Source organism: Hakea prostrata, chromosome 3, assembly GCF_041222555.1.
Source record: "Hakea prostrata isolate BN-2017 chromosome 3, UWA_Hpros_2, whole genome shotgun sequence".
Classification (NCBI taxonomy): domain Eukaryota; kingdom Viridiplantae; phylum Streptophyta; class Magnoliopsida; order Proteales; family Proteaceae; genus Hakea; species Hakea prostrata.
In genome coordinates, this window is record NC_142602.1 from 29878545 (window position 1) to 29904366 (window position 25822).

At 36.6% G+C, this 25822-nt stretch overlaps 2 protein-coding genes across 2 annotated transcripts; one reads left to right on the forward strand and one right to left on the reverse strand.

Annotated features, from left to right (window-relative positions):
- The first annotated feature begins 3420 nt into the window (after positions 1-3420).
- Positions 3421-4092, forward strand: LOC149022035 (RING-H2 finger protein ATL39-like). The gene has a single exon (XM_089147523.1). It carries the CDS (start codon positions 3421-3423, stop codon positions 4090-4092), a length of 672 nt encoding a protein of 223 aa, XP_089003649.1.
- Positions 4093-9337: 5245 nt separating this feature from the next.
- On the reverse strand, positions 9338-25532 carry LOC149022036 (uncharacterized). Its single transcript, XM_089147524.1, has 2 exons — positions 24929-25532; positions 9338-9498 (listed from the first exon to the last, which is right to left on the reverse strand). Exons 1-2 carry the CDS (start codon positions 25530-25532, stop codon positions 9338-9340), a joined length of 765 nt encoding a protein of 254 aa, XP_089003650.1.
- Between the last annotated feature and the right edge of the window lie 290 nt (positions 25533-25822).

Here is a 25822-nt window from a genome sequence, read left to right on the forward strand (position 1 = left end):
GGGCCAAAAGACAACTCTTAGGACATGAGGACCCTATAATTTTCGCTTCACAGACCGCTTGTAAGTCCATTTCCTTGTTTTTTTTGGGGGTGGGGGTGGGGGGGGGGGGCATGTATTTGGTGCAACAAAATATTTTGGCAGGGGACAATGGGATTCTTAGGTAGGGTGTGGTGATTTCCGGCAAAATGTAGGTATAAGATTCTAAGATGAGACAATAATGCCGGAGTACAAGGGGAAAGTGTTAGATTTTTCTGTCTATCATACCCGTTTATTTGTAATTGGACTACTTATATATGATCACGATTTAATATATTCACATATGATACAAAACTTTGGGAAATTTTCAAAGCCACCCCTTGAATTATCCACTGATATTAATGCCTCTACTTGAGTTATCCAATTTATAAGTCAGGCTCCCTACTACTAACACTGCTACTCTTAGTTTTTATTTATCCGTTTCTAATATTAACCCCACATCTTGAGTTTAAATAATCTACCCAAGAACCATATTTCCCAAATTTTGTAAGGATTTATGATTGAGGGAAGAAATAACAAACGATAGAGGAAGATGAAGAAACGAGTCGACCATAGGGTTTTCACTACCCAAGAACCATATTTCCCAAATTTTGTAAGGATTTATGATTGAGGGAAGAAATAACAAACGATAGAGGAAGATGAAGAAACGAGTCAACCATAGGGTTTTCAACCAAGGTCATTTTTGTCTTTTTGAAAAAGTTTAATTTGCTTACATCAGTAGCTGATTGTGCTTTCTTAGCATCAGGCTGGGGTGCCATTAATATATTTTCACAAGGGGCTCTGATTAATAAATTGGACAACTCTGGGGTGCCATTAATTTTAGAGAGTAACTCAACAGGTGGAGCTGCAAATTTCCCAAACCTTTTGATCGAGCACTACAAAAATACCTTGTCCTGATTCATCCAAGAAAAAGAAAAAATAGACATGTTCCTTGAAAGAATCAAATAATGTATTTGCTAATATATATATATATATGGATAAACTTGAAAATCAACTTCAACTTTGATACACACTTTGTCACAAATTTCACTACTTGTGTTCCTGCATATGCACAATAAACAGCATATGTCACTTACTTATAGAATACATTAGCAACCAGTGGCAGAGCTTTCCCAGGGCCATGCCCCCTCCTCCCTCGGGCTAAATTTTTGAAATTTCACTAAAAAGACCTCACTGTCGCTCTTTCCATGTGTGAATATATACAAGCATTTGTGCCCCCCCCTAGGCAATTAGAGACATTCTTTTAACAATAAGGAAAATGGGTAGAAATGTCATTGCTAATAATTAGCTTATAAGATATTGGACAAATTCCTACGAACCAAGGCAACACTATTCACCGTTGTGAAGGCCGAAAAACAATTGCATTTGCCACATGATGGTGGTGCCTATGCTCAAGCAACCTTAGATTGACCAAGCTTTGCACATTTATCACATTTATAAATATGATAAGCATGTTTTTCAAAGATGAATACATATGTAGCTACGCTACATGCTAACTCATTTTGCCACATGTTAACGTGTCATTTGTCAATGACACGTCACATTTCAGATTCTCCAAAATGCAATTTACATTTTCAACGTTACTTTGATTTCTCAATAATGTTTTGGATAAATATCACTTACCTCCTCTCTTAGCTGGAAAAATAGCACTTACTCTTAGTTGAATAATATTACTTACCTCCCCTCTTACCTAGCAAATATATCAAAAACCTCTCTGTTAACTTTCTCTGTTAAATTTAACTTTTACCGTTAAATATTTTTATAAAACCCAAATCTACCCTTGGCTAAAAATTTTTTTTTATATTTTAAATCCTAAATTATCGTAATCTCCCTAACAGTTAAACTACTAAATTACCCTCAATTAAAGTAATTATTAAAAACCAAAACACCATAGTCAAAACCTAAATCTTTCATTATTAAAAGCCCAACATACCCTTTTTTTTTTAATTATCAAACAATTAAAAAAACACGTACTACTATCAAGTAGAATTGAAAATGCAATTAAAAAAAAAGGGTATGTTGATAAAATTAAACACACGTACTACTATTTTGGGTTTTTTTTTAATTGTTTGATAAAAAAAAAAAAAAAAAGGAAGTTATTTTGAGCTTTTAATAATTTAAGATAATTTGGGTTTTAAATATGGTGTTTTTGGTTTAAATAATTATTTTAATTGAGGGTAATTTAGTAGTTTAAGTGTTAGGGTGATTACGATAATTTATGATTTAAAATAAAAAATATTTTTAACCAATGGTAGTTTGGGGTTTTAGAAAAATATTTAATGGAGAAATTAAATTTAACCGAGAAAGTTAACAGGGGGAGGTGTTTGATATATTTGCTAGGTAAAATTGGAGGTAAGAGATATCATCCAACTAAAAGGGGGTGTAAGTGATATTTGTCCAACTAAGAGGGGAGGTAGGTGATACTTCATCCTAATGTTTTTGATAAGTCTTATTCACTCACTGATAAATTTGGACTACACCCCCACCACATTTACAAATGTTGCCCCTATCACAGTGAAGAAGTCATAGACTGATATGATATATCTAATGCGTGCCTATATATGTTGCTTGCATAGCCCGTCCTTGGAGTAGCCTAGTTCTTTTTTGGGTAGAGAGTAGCCTAGTTCAGACCTTAGCTTACGGTCATTTTCAACACCTTTTGCTAGTGCTGTCCAAAGGAGAAGGGAAGAGGTTGATAGTTGACAGTACTGTATATACATAAAGATAGAATTTTTGAGCACTACAACCACCTTTGATAAAGAGAGATGAAGAAAAGGAAGTTGGTTTTTGGTGAGTTTAGCATACCCTCGAATTGGGTATAACGATTGTATTTATGAAATTTAATTTTAAATTTCGTATAAGATTTTGATTCATAATGCATCACTTACACCATAAAGATTGATTTACTCCAAATTAAATCTGCAAATAATTTAAAAATGATTTGAATTTGAATTTAGGTTAGCGATAGAGTTGGATTCAGTTGGGATAGACTTTAGTCGCTATACAAGAGGAGTCCATGTCGCATACGCAATAGGTTTATATCACTGGTTAGGGTTCATCAGCTCATTTGTTAGTCGATTGGGTTGAACGATTTAATCATGATGAAAAATTGAACTGACAAAAGATACCTAGCTAGATTTTGAAAACAAAACTGGAGTGATCTACTTCTAAACTTCAGCGATGCGGTCATTATTAGGAATCCTAGTCGAATCAAGATTAGCTTTAAGAGCTCTTCCACTTCCACTGGTAACTTAAAATCAAATATCGTGGAAGGTTTCTTTCTCCTTTGCTGTTCTGGAAAGACTTGGAACTGCTACTCTCTCTGCTGTGTGTGGCTACGTCCTTTTCCATTGTTCTTTCTTCTTTGTTTGTCAAGAGCCAATCATGGCTGAGGCTGTTATTGAATGCTGGGATACATTGTACCTAGAGAACTACATAGGCTCCACTTACAACCCAGAGATCGAAGCATCAATTCATTTTATGGTTCGAACAGATATTCTTCAGCATCAAGCTTTTCCCTTGCCAAGAAGAACATTTGACATTGACTTTGCTTTCCTGCTCAACCCTCAAATCAGCGAGTCTCATATCCATGACATGCTTACAAATCTATGTGTCCCTTCAACCTCCATTGATTCACTGAAACGACAGATATCTATATATGCTTACGAGCAAGCCTCGCTTTTTAGTAGGACTAGTAGTTCTGGAACCCTTAATATTTACATTCGTCTTCATGTCAATCTGGTACAACATAGGACAATTACGCATGAAGAGTTGGAGACTATGCAGATGGGTATAGATGAAGATCTTAGAGGTTTTCCAGCTTCAAGATCTTCGATTGAATCTTGGAGGATCAAGAAGTTTCTTGATCCAGAAGAAGAAGAACCATCATATCTTACCCAGACTTGCATGATTTGCATGGATGAGTACATAAGAGAAGATGACATCATAAAGTTACCATGTTTACATATCTTCCATTTTATATGTATTATCAAGTGGTTAGAACACAAGAATACTTGTCCACTGTGCCGCTTTCCAATGCCTGCAGAAGAAGCTTAGTTTCTTTTGATCAGTGACTCTTGTTGGAGCGTCCTTAATTTTGTTAACAAATGTTCTTAGTCTCTGAGTCTCCTTATGATTTTCTTTTCTAGTGGGTAGTTTGTAACTCCTCATGATTTTCTTTCCTTGTTGGGTATTCTGTTGAGAGAAGAGAACCCCAATGGAGATGCTTTGGAATGTGGAGGTCTTCATGCTGAATTCTGGCATTTTTCATTATGTGGTAAGAGCTACTGTTGTCGTTTGTTCGACTAAATGCTTTGAAGAAGCTTAAGAAAAGGAGTTCACAGGAAACCATGGTTTGGGGTATGCATGTTATTCAATTCTCAAACATCAATGAGATGTAGCATTTGATGCTGAAGACACTCTCTAGTAGGTTCTTTTTTTCTTTTTGGTGAAAGAATAGTAGGTTCGAGCTGCAAAGTGAATCGATTTCTTCACTCTCAACAAGATCTAAAAACATGTACAATGCCGGTGATGACATCAGTCATAATTAAAACCTTCTGGGATCAGAGAGGAAACCGTAAAAATCAATTGACCCCCCCCCCACCCAAAAAAAAAAAGGAAAAAAAAAAAGTATCATCGGTAAAAATCGCTTTGGAGTAGTAAACAGAAACATTAGAAAATAGGTTTCTAATTGGTTTCTTAGGATCAATGGATTCTATAATATCGAATTGGATCTGCTAATTTCGTCAAATTGGATTGGAAAGGTATCAGTGGCAAAATAATATAAAGATAAAAACTTTAACAAAATCCAAACAATCGAAAAGTAATATATATCAAGTGTTTTTTGACTTAAATTTTATAGATTGTACACTCTCAAAATTACAAGGTCTATACTCTTAGCATTCCATCCAAAATTTTGTTAACTCATAAATAAAATGTCCATGTTACCCTCATTCAAGTCAAATGACATAACTACCCCAATTAAACCCTCCCATTCCCAATCCTTAAGTGGGTGAAATGATTCTCTCTTCACCTATCTTTTTCTTACACCTCACTAGAAATTATCCACCTTCGTCGGAAATGACCACACCCCCGCTGGAGAATCCCACCGTCCCCTGCCGGAAAATCTCCAATGCAAATCGAAAGAGTTCATCAACAAATCAAAGCCATCCGATAGTTCGACATAAAGATTTCCACTAGGTCTCGCGAGCAACCCCATAAACATGGTTATTCAAAAACCTTAATTTGTCAGAACGCGGCATTCCATCACTGGGATTCTTTCCTGTAGAAGTCTTGTATTTTTTAATCTTGATTGCTCCAATTGATGGATTTTGTTTTTCTTTTTTAAATAATCTTGTTGAAAAATGTAGCTTTTGAATTAGCATATTTGGGAAGAAACCGCGATTCTTTGTTCACTTTCCTTTTAAGAAAAGTTGTAGGTTTTGGAGATCTCAACATTTTTTATGTCTCTCTAATGGAATTCTTGAATTATGCTTGAAGGAATCTGCTACAGTGATTGATGCTTGAATTTTGGGGTATTTTGGCAAGTTAGGATGCTGCTTGATGAACAACCGCTTCCACCATTCTTTCTAAATGCTTTCTTTAGCCAATAGTTTGGCGCATCAGTCTCTTTTCTTTCCGTTAATGTAGTATACATTGTGCCCTTTTTTGATAAACAAGGGTGTGGTCTCACTTTCTCCTTGGGACAAAGAATGTGGAGAAGTCGGGGCCAATGACAAACTAAAGATGAGAAGGTAAGGCATAGGTTGTACTGTAGTGGCATGGGTGGCCTTTTTCATTTTTGTAAATGGGCTGCATCTCCTCCAAGGCCAAAAGACAACTCTTAGGACATGAGGACCCTGTAATTTTCGCTTCACAAACCGCTTGTAAGTCCATTTCATTTTTTTTTTGGGGGGGGGGGGGTGGGGGGAGGGGACATGTATTTGGTGCAACAAAATATTCTAGCAGGGTTTCTACCAAAAAAAAAAAATATATATATTCTAGCAGGGGACAATGGGATTCATAGGTAGGGTGTGGTGATTTCCGGTAAAATGTAGGTATAAGATTCTGGAAAAAATTTCCAAAATCAAAATCATGTTACCAACATGTCAAACACACTTAACTCAATTGCACAGACCATTAAAAATCCAAACAAAGCATCAAAAACCAAATTTTCTCAAAAATGGCCAAAACAACACAAACTGCCTTGCTTGGTCAATGGTATCGACCAAGAGGATTGACCAAAGAGAATCTGCGAAAAACAACTTTAAAGGTCCCACTTCCTTCACTTCAAACTCATTTCTAACTTCCAAACTTGAATTTGGCTCTGGGGAAAAGGCTTTCTAGGGTTTCTACGGCTTCTCAAGGCTTCCACAACCACTCTTCATCACACTTTGATCATCCAACACAGGTAAACTCCATTCTCACTTCTCTTTCTTTTCTAACATCTTTACCATCAACATGATTTTCTTCAAAATTAAGAAATAGTTGTTGTTCTTGGTTAGAAACAGGCCTAGGGACATTTAGGAACATGCTCCAACCATTATCCACACAATGCCAAGCTTTAACAACAAGATTTCACACACTTTGCCCACATTTCACTATTTATTTTACAAAAAATCCCTCAATTGAAAATTTTGCACCATTTTCAAACCAAAAGGAATTTTGACACCAATCCACTTCCTACATGACTGACTCAATATGGGAAAGGTGCTCACACACTTCGTTTGGCCAAAATTTGACTTTCCAAAAATCACAAAACCTAGCCCAAAAGAGGATTTCTTCTTCCTTCTTGCTGAATTTTCATGTCCAAACTGCGTTCTTGATAGCTTTTCTTCAAACAAATCATCCAACATGTTTATCCAAGTCTTATGCATATGCTTTATGTCCAACTCCCAATTTTGCGAAATCGAAATTTTTAAAAAAATTACAAAAATGCCATGCTTTGGTGCAAAACAACTCAAGTACTAATCCAATGCAATATTTCTCTTGTCTCAACAGGTTTACTATGCCTAAGGGAGGTAGGAGAGCGGACAGGGGTCGGGGACACATTCCACGGCTGGTAGTTCTATAGCAAGATCTATTCACTACTTCGGAGGCCGAGTTTTTGCACAAGTACAACTTCAGAGACATTCCTATAGAGCACGGGCGGTTGGTTCTAACGGACGATTTAGAGACCTTTCGCATCCAGGAGAGACTAGAGGCATTGAGATGGCTTCACCTATAGTCTACCGATTATCCTTTCTATTCGGATCTTGTCAGGTACTTTTATAGCAACCTGAACTATCGCACCAAGATTGACATACGGAGGTCCTAGGCTAGTCATTTAGTCTTGGGTCAGAGGGACGAGGATCAAGTTTTCCACGAGAGTGTTGGCCTGCATTCTTAGAGTTCCACGCTTTCCAGATTCTAGTTGGTGGATCATTGCTGGCATGGACATCATATAGGCTCTTCTTTTGCAAGAGCTTCATGAGATCTACATGACACTTGGGGATGACATCCACTGCCACAGTCCATGGTGCGGCACTATGATGCATCATTCCACTAGAGTTATTGCTCGCATTGTCGGGCAAAACATCATACCGAAGGCAAGGCACCATAGTAAGGTGTCAATGATGGAGGCCCTGGTGATTTACAACATCTACACCAGATTCCAGATAGACCTTGCCTATATCATTCAGCACGTCATGATTGACCGAGTTGAGTTTCTTGGGGTCAGGAACTTGGCTTTTGGTCAACTCTTGACATGCATCTTCTAGCACTTCTTTGTTAGACTTGAGGATACTCTAGTACTTCATCGATGAGACATAGGAGAGGACATCGGTTCACGGTTGATCGGAAAGATGAGGCTTCAGGATGCAGTTAGATTAGAGGATGAGCATGATGATACTAAGGATAAGGATGCTGATGAGGGTGATGATGATGATGATGATGATGATGAGGGTGAGCACGAGGATGATGATGCTTGAGATCAAACTGATGAGGATCGGGAGATCAGGATTAGGGAGATCAGGATATTCCGAGACACGAGGAGATCCCTACACCACGCTTTTTCGAGGTTGGAGGTCCATCACATACGATTTCTGAGGCTCTAGGTGTGGCTTCTCAGAGGTCATCAACTTCCTCCATGCTTTAGAGAATAGATGCTCAACAGGAGAGGATAGAGTCCTTTATGTATACTTTGGGAGAGCAATTTACACGGCTGAAGGAGGAGTTCAGAGCTAGGAGAGATCAGACAGATCATCAGAGTCAATCACCTAGATTGACAGTGCTAGGAGCTTTCCTTTTATGCTTTCATAGATGTATTTACTTTCAGACTTGTAAAAATATTTTTTTCTATGAAATTAATAAAATTTAGTTTATTTCACTTGTGTTATTGTACATTATGCATTTTCTTTTATTGCATTTACAATTGTTTGACGTTTAGTTATAACTCATAACTTGTAACGACCACTCATGACCATTACCCCCAGTGACGACTCATGACGACAACACCCGACTCAGACTCATATAACAACACATGACAACAACTTCCTCACAATGACAACTCAAAACACCAACTTACAATGACAAGTTACAACTCAAGACTCAACTCACAAAGACAGTTCACAAGGACAACCCTCAACTCAACTATAACCCAAGTACAAGTCATATATTTTGATTATTGTACATTATTCAAACTTGGTGTATTATGCTTTATCAATTTAAGTTTTTAATCCAAATTTTCTATTATTCACTTCTAAAAAGATTTAAGTCACTTCTGGATCTATGACTCAATGATGCGTTCATTACTGTGTTCTATGGTTATGATTGTCTGAAAATTGTCCGCTCTGGTACCATTTTGTCACATCCCTCTAGCCAATACCCTATCTGGAATACCCGAAGGTGTGATCCATAGCCCCAAGGATCAAGTTTAGGAATGATCATATCCACTTAGCACAATAACATAATCAAAAGCAATATTAAATCATTGTATTCAAATAATTTAATAATAAAATCAAGAAATGATCTCAAAAGGATCACAAAAGAACATTAGAGTGCGGAAATAACGATACCAAATCAAAAGATAACTGTAGAGTATAGCAGAAATATACCCCACAAACAAATGCGGAAGGTAGATAGAATCTAAAGCAAAGTCTAAGCTATTACAATTAAAAAGTAAAGGTCTAGAAGAAAAGAAAGTAAACTAATCAATATCTTCCGTCGGCTCTTCTTCTTCTTCACCTTAGGATTGTGCTCTTGTAGCTTCAGATCAACATCTAGCTCACGATCCCATCGGCGAATAAGACGATGCCGACTGCCGTCAATAGGAGTCGTCAATGCAGTCCAAACCTGAGTACTGGTCACACCATTGGTCATAACCTTCTCCATTGACTTTCGGAGCTGAACCAAGTAAGGAAGGGTCCTCCATACCGTTGCTCGGGTTCTCTTCCGATCCTGCTAAATCATCTAAAAGCAGGTCCCCTGAAGGGTAAGCTCAAAAAGAACTTAGCAAGTATTCCAATCACAATAAACATCTTCACACATAATCTAAGGCAAACATAAATGCAATGATATGAAACAATAATGCAAGTATGTTTCTAACTCTATATATGTATGTTGGTCTCTATTGGTAGACACACTTTAAGTCATAGCACAATACTCCTCTGGGTAGGTCTCAAATCACTCTCCCTTAGCCTTCCCGGCATCTTGGGTTCTCCGTTGGTAATTGGGTCATGCATCATTCCTGGACATTCCGTGGCTGGTGTTTAGGTCACCACTCTCTCACATCACCATTGGTCTGAGTATTGGCACGTGTACAGGGTTAATCTTAGCCCAATGCAAGTCATCTACTGTGTCATATCTACTTAGGGTTAGATACGTCCATTCCTCGCTTCCCGCGATCCTTTATGGTATCCTTCCCCCTACAGTCACTGTCTCCTTCTTGGCTACGTAGACTCTTAACCCTATTAGTCATCCACAAATGGTAAACGGGAAGCTCTCATGTCCTCTCCATGCTTCCCGCAATCTCGAGCGCCCACGAACCCAAGTCTACTACTGCAACCCTACCAATGAATGACTAATAGGGTTATCTACTGAGTCATATCTACTTAGGGTTAGATACGACCATTCCTCGCTTCCCGCGATCCTTTCCGGTATCCTTCCCCCTAGAGTCACTGTCTCCTTCCTGGCTACGTAGACTCTTAACCCTATTAGTCATCCACAAATGGTAAACGGGAAGCTCTCATGTCCTCTCCATGCTTCCCGCAATCTCGAGCGCCCACAAACCCAAGTCTACTACTGCAACCCTACCAATGAATGGCCCCCACAATGTGATTCATGTCCTCTCACGGGTTGGTTACCGGCCTTGAGCGCCCACAAATCCCCATTGCTGCCACGGGTCACTCAGTCTCAATTCCCCTTCCGGTATGGTCAGATATGATAGGGGTTTCCTAGCCAAACACTTGTAGACATGCCCTAGGTATGTCAACCAGTAGTTAAGGAAAGCGCCAAAGGGCACCATAGGAAAGCGGCCCATAACACCTCCACTAGTGTCCAAAGACGGAAACGCCAAAAGGGCATTCCCCATTCCACAACTACAACATAGGTATTCACATCATATCATGGTCCCATACATATCACATTCACATTCACATCATAGTCCAAATCATATTCACATTACTAAATAATCCATTCTAATATTTAAATCTCAATATGAATATGTTATTGTAGTTACAGAAATAATATAATGTAAAGAAAGTAAAACAACATTAGCTAACTCATGCATTTGAATCATATCATAATCAGGTATGTAAATATGCATATTGTGAGTGGAGTACTCACCTTGTATTCCGAATCTATAACCTGAGATTAGAGAACAAATTCAAAATCACCTAAACAAGCTTAAACAAAAATGAATAGATCATAAGAAATAATTCCATAAGATTGAAGTCGAAATAGAGACAAAACAGGGAATTCCACTGTCAGTAACACCTTTGGTCAATGGTCCTTGGTTAGTGAGATCGACCAAGCAAATAGGGCACGGACAAAATCTCCAATTTTTTATCGAAAACTCACCGAAACACATCGAAACACTCCAAAATTAACAGGAAAAATTCTAAAATAATATACTAAGACTATCTATGAAGGTCTAAACATCTAATAAGATCAATGGAATAGAATTATAATAAAACCCGTATTAGGTTAAAACCACGGATCATCACGGAAAGGCTAGAATGAATGGGGATTCATTCAAAGAGGTAGAAGACAATAGGTCAGTCATAGAAAACTAATAAGAAACAAGTCTAACACTGATTAGAATAGAAAACTACTGTAAAAACATATCATGCTATCAAAACTAAATCAAATACATGGAGGATCACCATATGGCTCAAGGGAGAACATAGAGTGAATGAGGATTCACTCTAAGACTAGGAGATTAGAGGTTGGGTCATTACAATAGTGTAATACCTTCCTCATAATCAAAACAATAAGAAACAACAGTTGATAGAAGAGATTACAACAGTAGGAGATAGATCATTGACCTTGAATGAGCGAAATCAAAGAGAAATCCTTGGTTGAAAGCTTGAGGATCTTCCTTGGCTTGAGGAGGAGGCTCTTGGGTTCTTCCCACGTTCTCCAATGATTTGGAGGCCAAATAATTAGATTTAGAACGAGGTTGCAATAAATAGGGGATTCAAAATCCAAAACTTCCAAAAATAACCAATTCTGTTTCCGGAGCAGCTTTGGTCAATGGTCTTTGGTCGATGGGATTGAACAAGGGGATCAACCAAAGGGTTCCCTTGTTGTGTTCCAATTTATTGAATTTTGGATCTTCAGGGTCAAAACCGACACTTAGGCCTTCAACCAAGTTAGGGAAAGTTCTGACATGACTTCCTAGGATCTTCTAAAGCTATCAACACTGAACTTAGGGTCCCACTTGAAGGTCAAACACCAAACACATCACTTCTACATCCACAATAGACAGGGTGTCCAGGTTAGGGTTTGGACTGGATTTCACAAAATGTTAAAAGTGTGCAACTTGTAAATTTGAGAGTATCTGTAATTTAGGCAAAAGCGTGCAACCCAAAGTTTAAGTCCCACTAAAGCGTGTAACCTGTAAAAAAACTCAAAAATCAATATCAGTTTGCTAATCTCTATTTACTGGTTTTTATTGAGAATCCGTGCGATGTAGATCCTTTCCACCCAACCGGCACATGCCCCATCCCCCCACACTCACATAAGGTTTGGCACAGGGCTTGCCAGGATTTGCTCGTATTAGGCCTTATGTGATGAGTGTGGCAGGATGGGGCACAAGAAAGTTGGGTGGACAGGATCTCCACGTGAATATGTGGACTGAGATTCTTTGTCTGCAGCAACAACATGCAGTAACTTTTCCATGGGTTCTATTGGGTGATTTTAATGTAGTGTGCAACTGTGAAAAGAAGTCGGGTGGCTAACCTTAGAGGCCATCTTAGGTGTCTCTGTTATCAACTTGTATCTCTGAACATACTTAGTAGATCTACATTGTATGGGATTTTCATATATGTGGAATAAGAAACATGTTGGACCAACACATACTTAATCAAAATTAGACTGAGCAGTGGTGAATTCATTATGGATAGATTTACGTACCCTACTTCATTTGTGCATTACAAATCTACCAATGTTTCGGTTGGGACAACCACTAGGGGACATCAAGGGAAGCAATTTCATTTTTCCCCAACCATTAGTTCGATTGTTATCAATTCCTTCCTCTAGTACAAGAATTGTTGTGCATCATCCCTCCTTGTTGTTACATTGATTGAAGCTACTTCACCAATGCCTCAAGACCTTGAGTAGATCAGAGTTTTTTTTTTTTTTTTTTGGGGGGGGGGGGGGGGGGCTCAGATTTTCAGATTAATTAGTGTTCCTAGGAAGTCTATAGTGCTCATTGCAGCATCATCCACGTGACTGAAATTGCCATGAGGCTAAATGGGTGGTCTCATAGTTTACTCGAATTGTGAACATCAAGGAGTCTGAAGCTCGACATCATTCTTAAGATGGGTGGCCAATAGGTGGTGATGTAAATATTGCTTACTTCCTCAAGGTTTTAAAATGTCATGTCCCCATTTAGTAGGGCCAAGTCGGGCCTATGACACCAAACCCTACTAGGAGACATGGCAGTTACTTCTCTTTTTCCTCATCTTTGACAATAATGGAGACCCTTGTCACTATGCAACAACAAAAACATTTATATTAAAAGAGAGAACAAGTACAAGCCTCTGATTATCTAATGGCAACTATTGCAGTATAGTTATACAAATCCCCATAGTCTTCAATATTACAGTATCGTACATCTAAACATAACATCTCTACTATCACACACAAAGCCTCAAAAGTGTAAACATGACCATTAAGCTGAGATAAGCTAAACTATCAAACTCTAACAAGAACTTGAGCATCAATCATAACCCTCAATTTGAGATGGCTTAAACTGAGATAAGCTAAACTACCGAACTCTAACAAGAACTTGAGCATCAAAACATAACCCTCGATCTGAGATGAGTTAAACTACTGGACTTAAATAGGAGCTTGAGCTTTCAATCATTTCTTTGAATTGCAATATCCTTACCCTTGTCCTAAGTCTACCTCTATGTTCACAATGAGGGGAAAATGAGCTAAGCTAAGCCTGTGAATATTATAACACAACCATGCTAGCTATGACATATCCTACAAGTAAAAGCTATCATATATGGGAAAACAAAATATTTCCTTTGCAAAAAAATACATGTTTTGGAAAGATATATGTAACACATTTCTTTTCAAAACCTTTCACATATTTTCATCTTTATTTCTTTGGCATTGATAGTCTTGAGTCTAGGCAAATCCAAAGGATACACATTTCTCTTTACCACTGAAGCTGCATCTTACTCTCTACCACCAAAGTGGCAATACCATCAAAGTGGTCGTTGTCTCTTACTCCCGAAGGGGTAATACCACCACAATGGCCTCTTTCTCTTACCACCAAAGTGGTTTCATTCTCTAGGCAAGGCCATGCACATCTCATAATTGCCATCATTGGCATAGACTCAGTGTTTCATTTTACTCTAGCCACAAGGTCTATGCTCATCAACACTGTGCCTTCTATTCCATTTTAGTCTTGCATTTAAACTTTATATTTAATCATTTAAATGCAAGAACAATAATAACTGCATAAATAAATCTGTTAGTGCAACCTAGGGGGTGAATCGGTTGCAATTAGTGGATTGTCCCAATTTTCAAGTTTGATTGCAATTTTAAGATAAATTGAAAATTCAAATGAATTAAACAATCACAATACAAGAACTTATAGTGGTTCGACTTTACAAGTCTACGTCTACTCCTCTCTTGGCCTCAAGAGAGTATTCCTCTAGTGATTATTGTTTGTGAATTTTAAAAGTAACCGCAAGTGCACGGTATCGTGTAGCTAACGGGTCGATCTCAAGGAGATATGCCACTTATAATTCAACTTCTTAATAGTAATGCGAGAGTGGAATGATTCAATTTTTGTTAACTAATTAACTAAACTAAACGATCCTAATTTATAAATCTAATGCAATCGAATTGAAACGAAAAACAAATTAAACATAATCAATGCATAAATAAAAGACAGGAAAAAAAATGCGAACAATAAAAATAAAAAGGAAAAAAAAGTAAAACCAGTTAGTATGTTAAAGTAGTCAGTAAAATTTACTTCATAGCTAAAATGCACATGCAACACCACCCGTCACCAGAACCAGAGGCACGACTGTAGGCTTGCTCCGGTTATGTGGTCCAAGATGATGAATGAATAGGCAGAAAGTAAATAACATAAAGTAAATAACAAAGCAATAAACAAAGCAATAAAAGGAAAAGGAAGCCTTAACTAAAGAGAGGCACGACTGTAGGCATCTCTGATCAAGGATCCAGGGGAAGGGAGAACAATAAATAATGCTGAAAGTAAATCCTAAATTAAGAATATGGAGGGGTAGATAGAAGCGGGAATGGAGGGAGGAGAGAAGATTAATAAAAAAGGTTACTTACTAGCGAATTGAACAAACGATTCGAATCTCAAGCAACCCTAACAATCAGATCGAGATCTAGAATGATATAAATCTGCAATTGCTAGACCCAGAGAAAAACGAATCTAAAAAAATTGAAACTTGAACTTGAATTGCATTACATAAAAAAATTAAACCTAAACATTGAATCTAGAAATTTAAATCTCACTAATGCAAGCAAAGAAAACTAGAGAAAACCTAAATAAACTGAAGAGAGAAGAAAGAATGCTTCAACTAAGCTCTAGAACACCTTTCCCTTTGATGGAGTATGCTCTCCTTTTATAGAGTTTACATGAGATATGAAGGACGGCTGAATTTGAATAAAACTCAGGGGTTTCTATCTGACTCAGCCAAATAGGGTTTCGACGTACTAATCGCGCTGACTTAGATAAATCAGATGCATAATTCCACCGTTGGATTTGAGGCTTAAGTAGTCGTGAAGCTCTCCTCCAAAAATCAACACGATCGAACATCAGATGACCGTTCGATGAAGGGTTTGATTGAAACTTGACAGAGGCATTCAAAAACGGGATTTTTCCTCTTTTTCTTTCTGAATATAATTCTTTTTCCTCTTTTTCTTTCTTTAATTAAATCCAAGATAGGAAATAAGATATTGAGGTATGCAAGGACTCTTTTTCATTTGGACTCTCTCAATAATATCTCTGTAGATTTGATTTAAAATCTCAGCCGTAGATAAAATTTGCCTTCTTTATCTCTTCAATATTTTGGAGTTGGCCCATAATCACACATCTCTAGCCCATCATGCTCCAGATCAGACCCATTTTTTCATTTGAGAACTTGAATGGACTTCTTGACGTGTAAAATAGCATGATTCAAGCCCAAAACTCCAGATATTTACTTAAATCTTGAAAAGTCCTAAAATCTGCAAAAACAACATAAAACCCAAGGTAACTCCACTTTAAGTGTATAAAATGATGTTTTATGCCCTAAGATTTCACACATAAATGTGCTCATCAATTATCTTTCAATACAATGGGTAGAGATCAAACCCTTTACAATCTTTGTTATGGGACAAGTGTACCCTTTACAATCTTTGTTTATCTTAGGATAAGAGCACCCTCTTCAATCTTTGTTCACGGGCAATAGCACTCACCCAATCTTTGTTCATGGGGAAGAGCACCCAAAATCAATTCTAATCCATATAGACTAGAATTGAAAACAAGTAAATACAATAGATTGTTAGAGATTACCTAATAAGGGGTGTAACACTTTACCCCTTGTGTGAGTGTGATGCAATGAGGAATGAATGCCCAAATGAAATGATTTGCACCACCAATAACCTTCTAATAAAAGCCTTCAATCATCTTACGCTTTGCTCCAATTAACTTTCTTAAACACTTTGGTATGTTCTTCAAGGGTGGAGTAAGGGTGAGAGGCAAAACAAATGTTTTCTTGTAATTTGTGAGCTTAAGATTATTTGGGGGAGTAGTTGATCAATTGTCAAGGATTTGGCTCTCAAATGGGGGGAATTTGGCTTATATAGATGGCCTTCAAGTACCTTAGCCCAACCCCCAATGTCCATCTGAGTCATTTAAAAGCCGTTAAATTTAGCCATTACAGATTTTTAACTAGACGGAGCGATGTCTGACTAGAAGGCAGTCCTTCTCAGACGACAGTCCATCTCAGACGGAAATTCCGTCTGAGCTCCTGTGACTAGACGGACGGACGGCCGTCTGGATCAGACGGACGTCCGTCTGAAGCACGATTGCACAGGTTAGGTGCAAATAGGGACTTGATTGGGTTTTTGGTATTTCTAGTCAACCCTAAGCCTCATACACTCTCCTAATATGTCATAGGTCAGTCTAGTGACATGATATGCGTATAATTGAGTGCAATTAAATATGAGCGTATATGAAGTGAATTAAGTCCTAATTTTCTAAGTCTTCTTACTTGAGCTTGAGTTGATGATCATTGATGTTGTTTGAGTCTTCTTTTACTCCATTATTCATGCTCATCTTGACTTATACTTCATGTCCATCTTGGCTTGGTCTTGAGCTTGACGTGGGTTTAGGCATTTGGCATTGAGTTGGATTTGATCCACTTGCTCTCATATTGAACTAGATAAACACAACTCAGTATAGCCATTAGTAATTCATGTTTATTATCATCAAAACTAATGGAGGTTGATGTGGTAATGCTGGCATGGCATTTCCCAACAAAATCCATTGAATTACCAAATTATAGCCAAATCTAAACATGATCATGCACAAAGTATGTGGATCAATCTGATGCATAGTATGCGAATAATCAATCTGGTGCATAGTATGCGAGTCAATCAGGGGCATAGTATGCGAGTCAATCAGGGGCATAGTAAGTGAATCATTCAAGGCATAGTATGCCAATCAATCAAGTGAATTGTATGCGAATCAATCAAAGACATAATGTGCGAATCAATTAAGCACATAGTATGTAAGTCAATCAAAGGCATAGTACGCGTATCATATCAAACGCATAGTATGTGAATCAAATCAGGTGCGTAGTATGTGAATTAGATGCAAATTCCACAAGTAAAATAATATATTGTGACTGAAATGCACATAATCTTGCAAGCGACCGTAGCATGATTTGGTTATAATACTCACTTGTCTTCTCCTGTCAAAATTCTTCCTTTGAGATCGAGTGATTATTTTGGTTATTCCAAGATATGTAGGGAATCAAATGAAACTTCCTCTTCACTCTCTCTCTCTCTCTCTCTCTCTCTCTCTCTCTCTCTCTCTCTCCCCCCCCCCTCCTTTCTCTTCTCTCTCTTTACTCTTGTTTTCTCTTTCTTTCTCTCTCTTCTTCTTTCTTTCTCTTCTGTTTCCTTTTGATGGAGAGGTCAGGGGTCCAAATGTCACTTATCATTTAAGTTGTCTGGCGAATTGAGAGCATACCAACACAAAAATAATTTTATAATGAAATGCGGGGCATCACTTAAAAACCCCATAGGAGTCGCAAGCAGATTGATTCTGCTATCATGGAGGAAGAAGCTTGAACCAGACTAGACTAGATCTAGATTGAAGTAGGGAATTATTTTGCCAAAGCCTTTTTAGGGTCTCTGCAAATGCCACAATTTTGATCTTCATGTTCGTCATGCTACCTTGTGTATTGTGTTGTGCCCCAATGTACTAGGGCCAAGTGGGGCCCGGACACATAAGTCCTACTAGGAGATGTAGCAGCTAATTCCTTCATCCTCATCTCAATGAAAATAGACTGATATCACGATGTAACAATAGAAATATCAATGTAAAAGGAGGAGGCCAACTTCTGATTATCTAACGGTAACTAACCCTTTATCATGCAAAAGCTACAGTTTTCAAACTAAAGTATCATCTAATTTCAACGTCAAAAGGACGAAATATGAATGTATTCTCATGTGCTTCTACGCACAAAGGGATCTTGAGTATTTGGTTATATGCTCCCACTTGGTAGCGCACTCCCACTGGACTAATGATCAATCTCATATTCTCTAGCGATTAGAGGATGAGTTTTAATTCCCCACCCTTGCCTAAAGCAGATGAGATACTTTCATCAATCTTTCTCTCATAAGTTCAAGATCTATGCTGACGTCTTTTGTGCTAGGAAACCAGTCTAAAAAAAAATGAACATTGCAAGACTTTGTCTGTGATGGTACATCATTATGGATGCCGGATGCAATCACAAAAGAGTCCCCCTAGGATGATGTTGAGAGGTTGACTTGCTACATTATTATTATTATTTGTTACAACAAGCCTTGCCACCTAAACAAGGCCCACATATCGATTGATTAGCCTTAGAAAGTGGGTCAAGAAGACCTTCTCTAAACATATCTAGAAGTGAAAACTTTCTCTACTCCTTGCTACATTATTATTATTATTTGTTACAACAAATAAATAATTTTCAAATTTCCTTCTCATTAATTGTCTGCAATGTCTATAGTTGAGATATATTTTTAAAAAGTTCCAACAAGCCTTGCCACCTAAACAAGGCCCACATATCGATTGATTAGCCTTAGAAAGTGGGTCAAGAAGACCTTCTCTAGCTAGCCTGGTATCTTGTCATGATTCATGTGTCATAATCTAGCATGCTCTAAGAATATACAAGATCACAATAAATATGGATCACAATGATGAAGTAGAAACAATTAGATTATAAAAAACCTGACTTGATGAAACCATTATAAAGTCACAATGTCCAAATAAACTACCATTGGAATGAATTCCAAAACAACTATCAAATTTTAATGAATTTAACAAAGACAAAGGTATGCTAAAACTGAAAGTATATTACACCAAATTTCTAATGCTATTAGCAAGTCATGGAGAAGTAATGTGCACTCAGTGTGCAAATCAAGCTTGGGGTATCATCCCACTGTAATACTTCATTCATGCTAATTCCGACGTAGATAATTTGGAAGCCATCCAAAAAAGTCCTTTAATCGATAAGTCCCCCTTGATCTCTAGCAGTACGTCTTATTTCTCATATACACAATCCATTTAGACTGAGTATGAGCAACAAAATCATGTATGCACTTAATAGTATATAGAGAGAGACATTAGAATGATACCTTCTTCGGCTTAGTGCAATTACGAGCGAAGTGTCCCATATTTTAGCAATTATAGCATTTGACTTTGCAAGGTTCTCTTTGTTACTTGTTAGATTTGCTTCTACTTGATACTAGGTTCAAAGCCTTAACCTGATTTCTTGCTCTACCTTATCTCTTGCATTTAGATTGAGATGTCTTGCGCTGCACCTTTTTGGCGACAAAGACTTGTTTTAGGGCTGCCTCTTGGCGCTCCGCCTCTAGTTCCACATAGTGGCGACGTCAATGAAAGTTTTGATGTCATCATTATGTGTGAGAACCATTTTTATTTGGGCCCAGAAATCAGGTAGTGTCTTAATGGTTGCTTGTACTTGTTGCTCATCTGTAAGGGTGTTCCAGTATCATCTAATTTCCTAATCATGTTTTTATAACACTTAGGTACTTAAGCATGGTATGCTCAGGGTCCTTACAATATATATCTAACTTCAAGGTCATGGCCCTTAATCTAGTAGTTGATATACCTCCATACTCCAGTTTTTCCTGGTCCCACATAGACTTGGCAGTAGAGTATTTCTCTACACTAATCAAGTCTTCATGCATACTAATAATCATGAAATAGTGTATCCATCATTTTAAACCAAGCTTCATAGGCATCCTTTCTAAACCAAGTTTCATAGTCATAATATGGAAACAATTGTTTATGAAAATCTTGAAGACATAACTTTCTATAAAACCTCATAAGAGAATAAAGAGATCTCGATTAGTTATGTCATTACAAGAAAAATATGGAACAAAAAATATAAAGTTATCAACAATATTTTTGCATATTATGTTATTGTTGAAATAATACAACAAAACGATGATCGTAAACATACATTCATTGATAATGTAAATTAAGAAATGATTGGCCAAAATGGAAAGACGCAATTCAAGTAGAAGTGAATTCGCTCGAAAAAATGAAGTTTTTGGACCTGTAGTCCAAACATTTGAAGGTATAAAGCTAGTGAGTGTACAAATGAGTTTTTGTACCAAAATGAAATGAGAAAAAGAATGAAATCGTGATATATAAAGCATGAATTATAAAAAAATAATTTTCGCAAAGGCCTGGCATTAATTATATGGAAACATGATCTCTTGTGGTAAATGCAATCACCTTTAGAAATTTTATTAATCTGGTAGTACATGAGAAATTTGATATGCATATAATGGATATTATTACAACCTATTTATATAGCTCACTTAAGTGTGAAATTTATATGAAAATCCTTGAAAGATTCAAATGTCTAAAACACATAAAAATTCCTACGAAGTTTGTTTAATAATGTTTCAAAGATGATCAGGACATATATGATATAATCTCCTTAGTGGATATTTACTAAATGAATGGTATAAAAATGATCCAATGTATTATTATACATTTATTAAAAAATATGGATTTAATTTTATTATAATAAGTGTATATGCTGATATTATCGAAACTCTTGAAGAACTTCCAAAAACAATAGATTATTTTTAAGAAAGATGAAATGAAAGATGTTAGAAAGACAAAGTTTGTTTAAGCTTACAAATTAATCATTTGATGAATAAAATATTAGTTCATTAATCAACTTTTATAAAAAGGGTTTTGAAGCGATGTTACATGAATAAAACACATCCATTGAGTACTTCAATTGTTGTCAGATCGCTCGATATAAAAGAAAAAAAAAAGATTCATATAAACCTGATGAAAGCAATGAAGAACTTATTGGTCTTGAAATACTATATCTAAGTGCAATTGGGGCACCAATGTATCTTGCTAATAGTACACAATTGGATATATCATTTTCTACAAGCGTATTAGCAAGATTTATCTCTTCTCCAATATGAAGACAGTAGAATCCTGTTAAATGTATATTTCAATACATTTAAGAAATTATTGACATGATGTTATTTTATGAATGTAGACATCAATTTACTTGTTATGCAGATGCAAGATATTTATCTGATCTACATAAAACTATATCTCGAATAGGCTATTTATTCACAAGTGAAGGTCCACTATTTCATGGCGTTCAACAAAACAAACTATATTACTTTTTCAAATCATGTAGGGATAATAGTGATCCATAAAGTAAGTCAGCAATATATTTGTTTAAGATTAATGATATAACACATTCAGGAAGCATGCAATATTCTACTTGAAAAAAATGGATTTTAACAATATTATGAAAATAATGCTACTTGCATAGCTCAATTGAAGGGCGGACACATAAAAGAAGATAGAACGAAACATATTTCACCTAAATTCTTCTTCACTCATGATCTTCAACAAAATGGTGAAATTGAAGTTCATTGAAGTTCATTGAATTTGTTCAGGTGATAGTTTGATAGATTTATTTATTGAGGTATTGCTTATTTCAATTTTTGAGAAGTTGGTATATGAGATTGTGATGTGCAAACTCAAAGATACTTAATGATGTTATTATCAGAGGGAGTAAAATACTTGTTGCACTCTTTTTTCCTTCACCATTGTTTTATCTTATTGGGTTTTCCTGGTAATGTTTTTATTGAAGCAGCTACTAATAGGTATTATTTAGATATGTATACTTTTTTTTCCACAAGGTTTTTTCTTAGTAAGGTTTTAACAAGGTACATTATTTATTGATGGACATCCAAGGGGGAGTGTTATAAATAATATTTATTTATGGATGTCTATTACGCCCAAAGAGATCATATCAAAATATGTAACTTCCAAATGAAGATCTTAGCTATCTCAGCGTGTGATCTTGGCGATCCATATTCCAATATTGACCGAAAATCTTAACAATTCATCATTCCATGTTAAGATCATCTTATTATGTGTGAGAATCATATATTATATTTCTTTGTAGACTCTGATATTTCTATATCAGAGAAGTTGCTAGTTCCATTATAAATATATAATGAATAACTCAATAGAAGAGTTAAACTCATCTTATCTTAATTTTCTTCTTTGTATTTAATATATCTTCTCTATTTTATAACAAATACATTATTAAAAGACATATAACTTCCCTAATTGTCTACTAAATAAATTAAATTTAATAAATAGAATCTCCAGTGGGACAGTTATCATTATGTATTCATACTATAATTAGTCTAACAAAAACAAAGTAATTGCCTAATCAAAATTGTGTTTCTAAAAACCTTATTAAAATATCGTGGAATGTTGTACAAGTCATTCACAACTCTAATTTGGTAGCTTTCTCCAACTCCTACCACAACTCTAACTTTCTAAATTCTCTGTTAGCTAGTTTATAAATTATAACGGCTATAAATTTATTAGTTTAAGAAAAATATGGCTGTAAACTTTAGAATGTTTCTTAATAATTTACCCTCTAAAAATACATAAACAAAGATTTTTTTTTTAAAAATTTTAATTATTTGTTCTCATAAAAAATAAGATATAATGGATAAAAAAGATATTGTGAAATTTAATTATTTATTTAGATAAATTCAGAATAATATTTTAGTTATTTATTTTGTGTTTTCTTTGAATTTTTTTTTCATTTAAATATAGGCAAGGGGTCCTCAAAAAAAGAATGTGCAAAGTTCAACTAACTAGGAAGCCTAAGGTGGCGTTTGGTTCCGCAATTCCCTGAAATCCGCTTCTGTGGGAGTCATGAGTCTGTAGGAATCAGGTTCTGTAGAATCATATTCGTAAAAAAAAACTGTTTGGTTACCCCTGATTCGGAAAGTGAATCATGCGAAAAACCATTTGGTTACCCCGATTCCAAAAGTGAATGCAATCCGAAAAACCATTTGGTTACCACCGATTCCGAAAGTGAATGCGTGCGAAAAAGCTGTTTGGTTACCCTAATTCTGAAAGTGAATCTATCTGAAAAACTGTTTGGTTACCCTGATTCTGAAAGTGAATCTGCTTTGTTATTTGATTTGATTAATGATTGAGCATAACAATTATTTACAAAATTCAATAAATCAACCATGAAGAAGAGGAAGGAAGGCCAGTAGCCTAACACATAGTCACTCCCAAATTGCATCCACCAGTTCCCTTCTTTTGGGTCCTGCATTGCCATAGGAGATAAATGAACTTACAGATTCAAGGCAAAAAATTATAGCAACCGCATACCATCCATGTATACCATGCAGCTCATCTTGACAAAAATTCAAAATGGGGATGAATGGAGAACCAAACGCCTCCTTCTAGAATCAATCGGTCCCAAAAATCCATAGGATCAACGGTGGATCGAACCCAACTGGATAGCCAAATAACCAACTTTATAGGCATAAGTGAATTTGTACATTATTTGTGTCTAGTGCCAAGTATGACCTCAGATGAGGCCTATTAGAGGGCTAGTATACATATCATTGGCACCATATAGTTGAGACTTCCCTGATTTCATTGGGGCTATTCTTTTCCCTCTTACCTTCACTTTCATTGGGGGTGTTGGTAGCCACATTTACATTGGGATTTTTGGCGGGAGAAATGTTGTAGAAAAATAAAGAGAAACTCCCAATTATTGTTAGCTATATTTATGATGAAACTCTCAATTATTTTTCATACTCGGACTGGGAATGTCAAGCAGTAGGATCTCTTTGTTTTTGATGGAAACAAATAATTTTATATGCATTGTTGGTAAGGACCATTCACATCTACCACATGTTAGAATTGATCGCTTATTAAATTCTATTTATGCTACTATCCCAAGATAGTGACTCTTTCAGATTTGTTGTTTAACAAATAATAGTTTATGTTGTTTTGCCAACCACATAAATCTCTGTTTATCCAAATATCAGAAACACAAATTTTATCATTTTGCCAATGATCTTCCAACCTGTTACATACCAGAGAGAGAGGCAATGACTATCCCCAATTGAAGTACCTATATATACTATGATTCATCCAACCTGTTTCTCACCTGCTAAAGTTGTGAAAAAGAATAATATTTTGAACCATCCACAAAACCAACAGAAATCCAATCTGATTTCTTTCTAGAAGGCACCATTCATAACTCAATATTAATGTACCCTTAACAATACATGTTGAAAAGACAAATGTTTTTACCTATTTGTTGCAAACAAAAATACATAAGAAGAAAGTAAAAAAACCCACACACATAAGAACAAGAATCCATGATACAACATTGTGATTCGGTTTGACAGAATTTCAATGTGCACGTGCTCAGTAGGTGCTCGGCATGCAACACCCAAATTCTTGTTGTTGATGATGTGATATGATGTTGAAGCTGTAGAACCCTCCTCCATTGTATGAATCTCAGACATATTATATTGAAAGGAAACTCCGCTCGAGTTGCCAATATCTTAAAGCGACTCTTCAACAAACTAAAAGCACCTTCAATGACTTGGCGTAACCTAGCGTGCCTCAAGTTAAACAACTCCTTTTCATTTTTGGGTCTTTGATTTCCCCTCTTCCATTCCTTCAGATGGTACCTAACATTTCGATATGGCCTCAAAAAACCTCTTTGGTTGGCAAACCCAGCATCACCAAGATAGAACTTACCATTTGGAACCACTAATTTTCCATCTCCATCTCTATGGAGAGCATCATCCAAAATGCGGGAGTCAGATGCAGACCCTTCCCAACCAGCAAGTATATACGTGAACCTTTTGTCATGGTCGTATGCAGCTAAAATGTTTTGTGTAATAAGACCCTTCCTATCTCGAAACGTCCTATGTTTTTCAACAGGAACCCATGCTGGTATATGCGATCCATCAATGGCTCCAACGCAATCTTTGAAGAATGGGAAGAAGCTGCGATGGTTACCTGCAATCTTCGGATGTGTGGTGAGACTAGGGGGTTTTATAAGCAACGGGGTCAGTTTCATCATTGCATTTAACACTTTATTAAAATGTCGACTCACTGTCTCCCCAGAATGCCCAAAACGGTTCTTTAAAGTCGAATTCTTAATGTGGTGTGCAAGACAATGTAGAAACATCGTTACTTGTTCCTCAACTAACACCAATTTGTTGTCTTCTAACAGCCCCCTCGTACGCAATAATTTTACCAAGTTGTAATATGATCTTTGGCTCATTCGCAATTCCTCACGACATGTACGCTCGGTGCCACCAATAAAACGTTGGGTTTCAAGAAACCCACGCCGGACATCTACTCTATATGGTTGCCTCCCGCGTATGTTCTCCTAATGTATTCAATTACGTAGACAACTGCTGCGCCCACTAGAGCAACTACCAACTCTTCGTCATCCATGTTGAACAACGTGCGTAT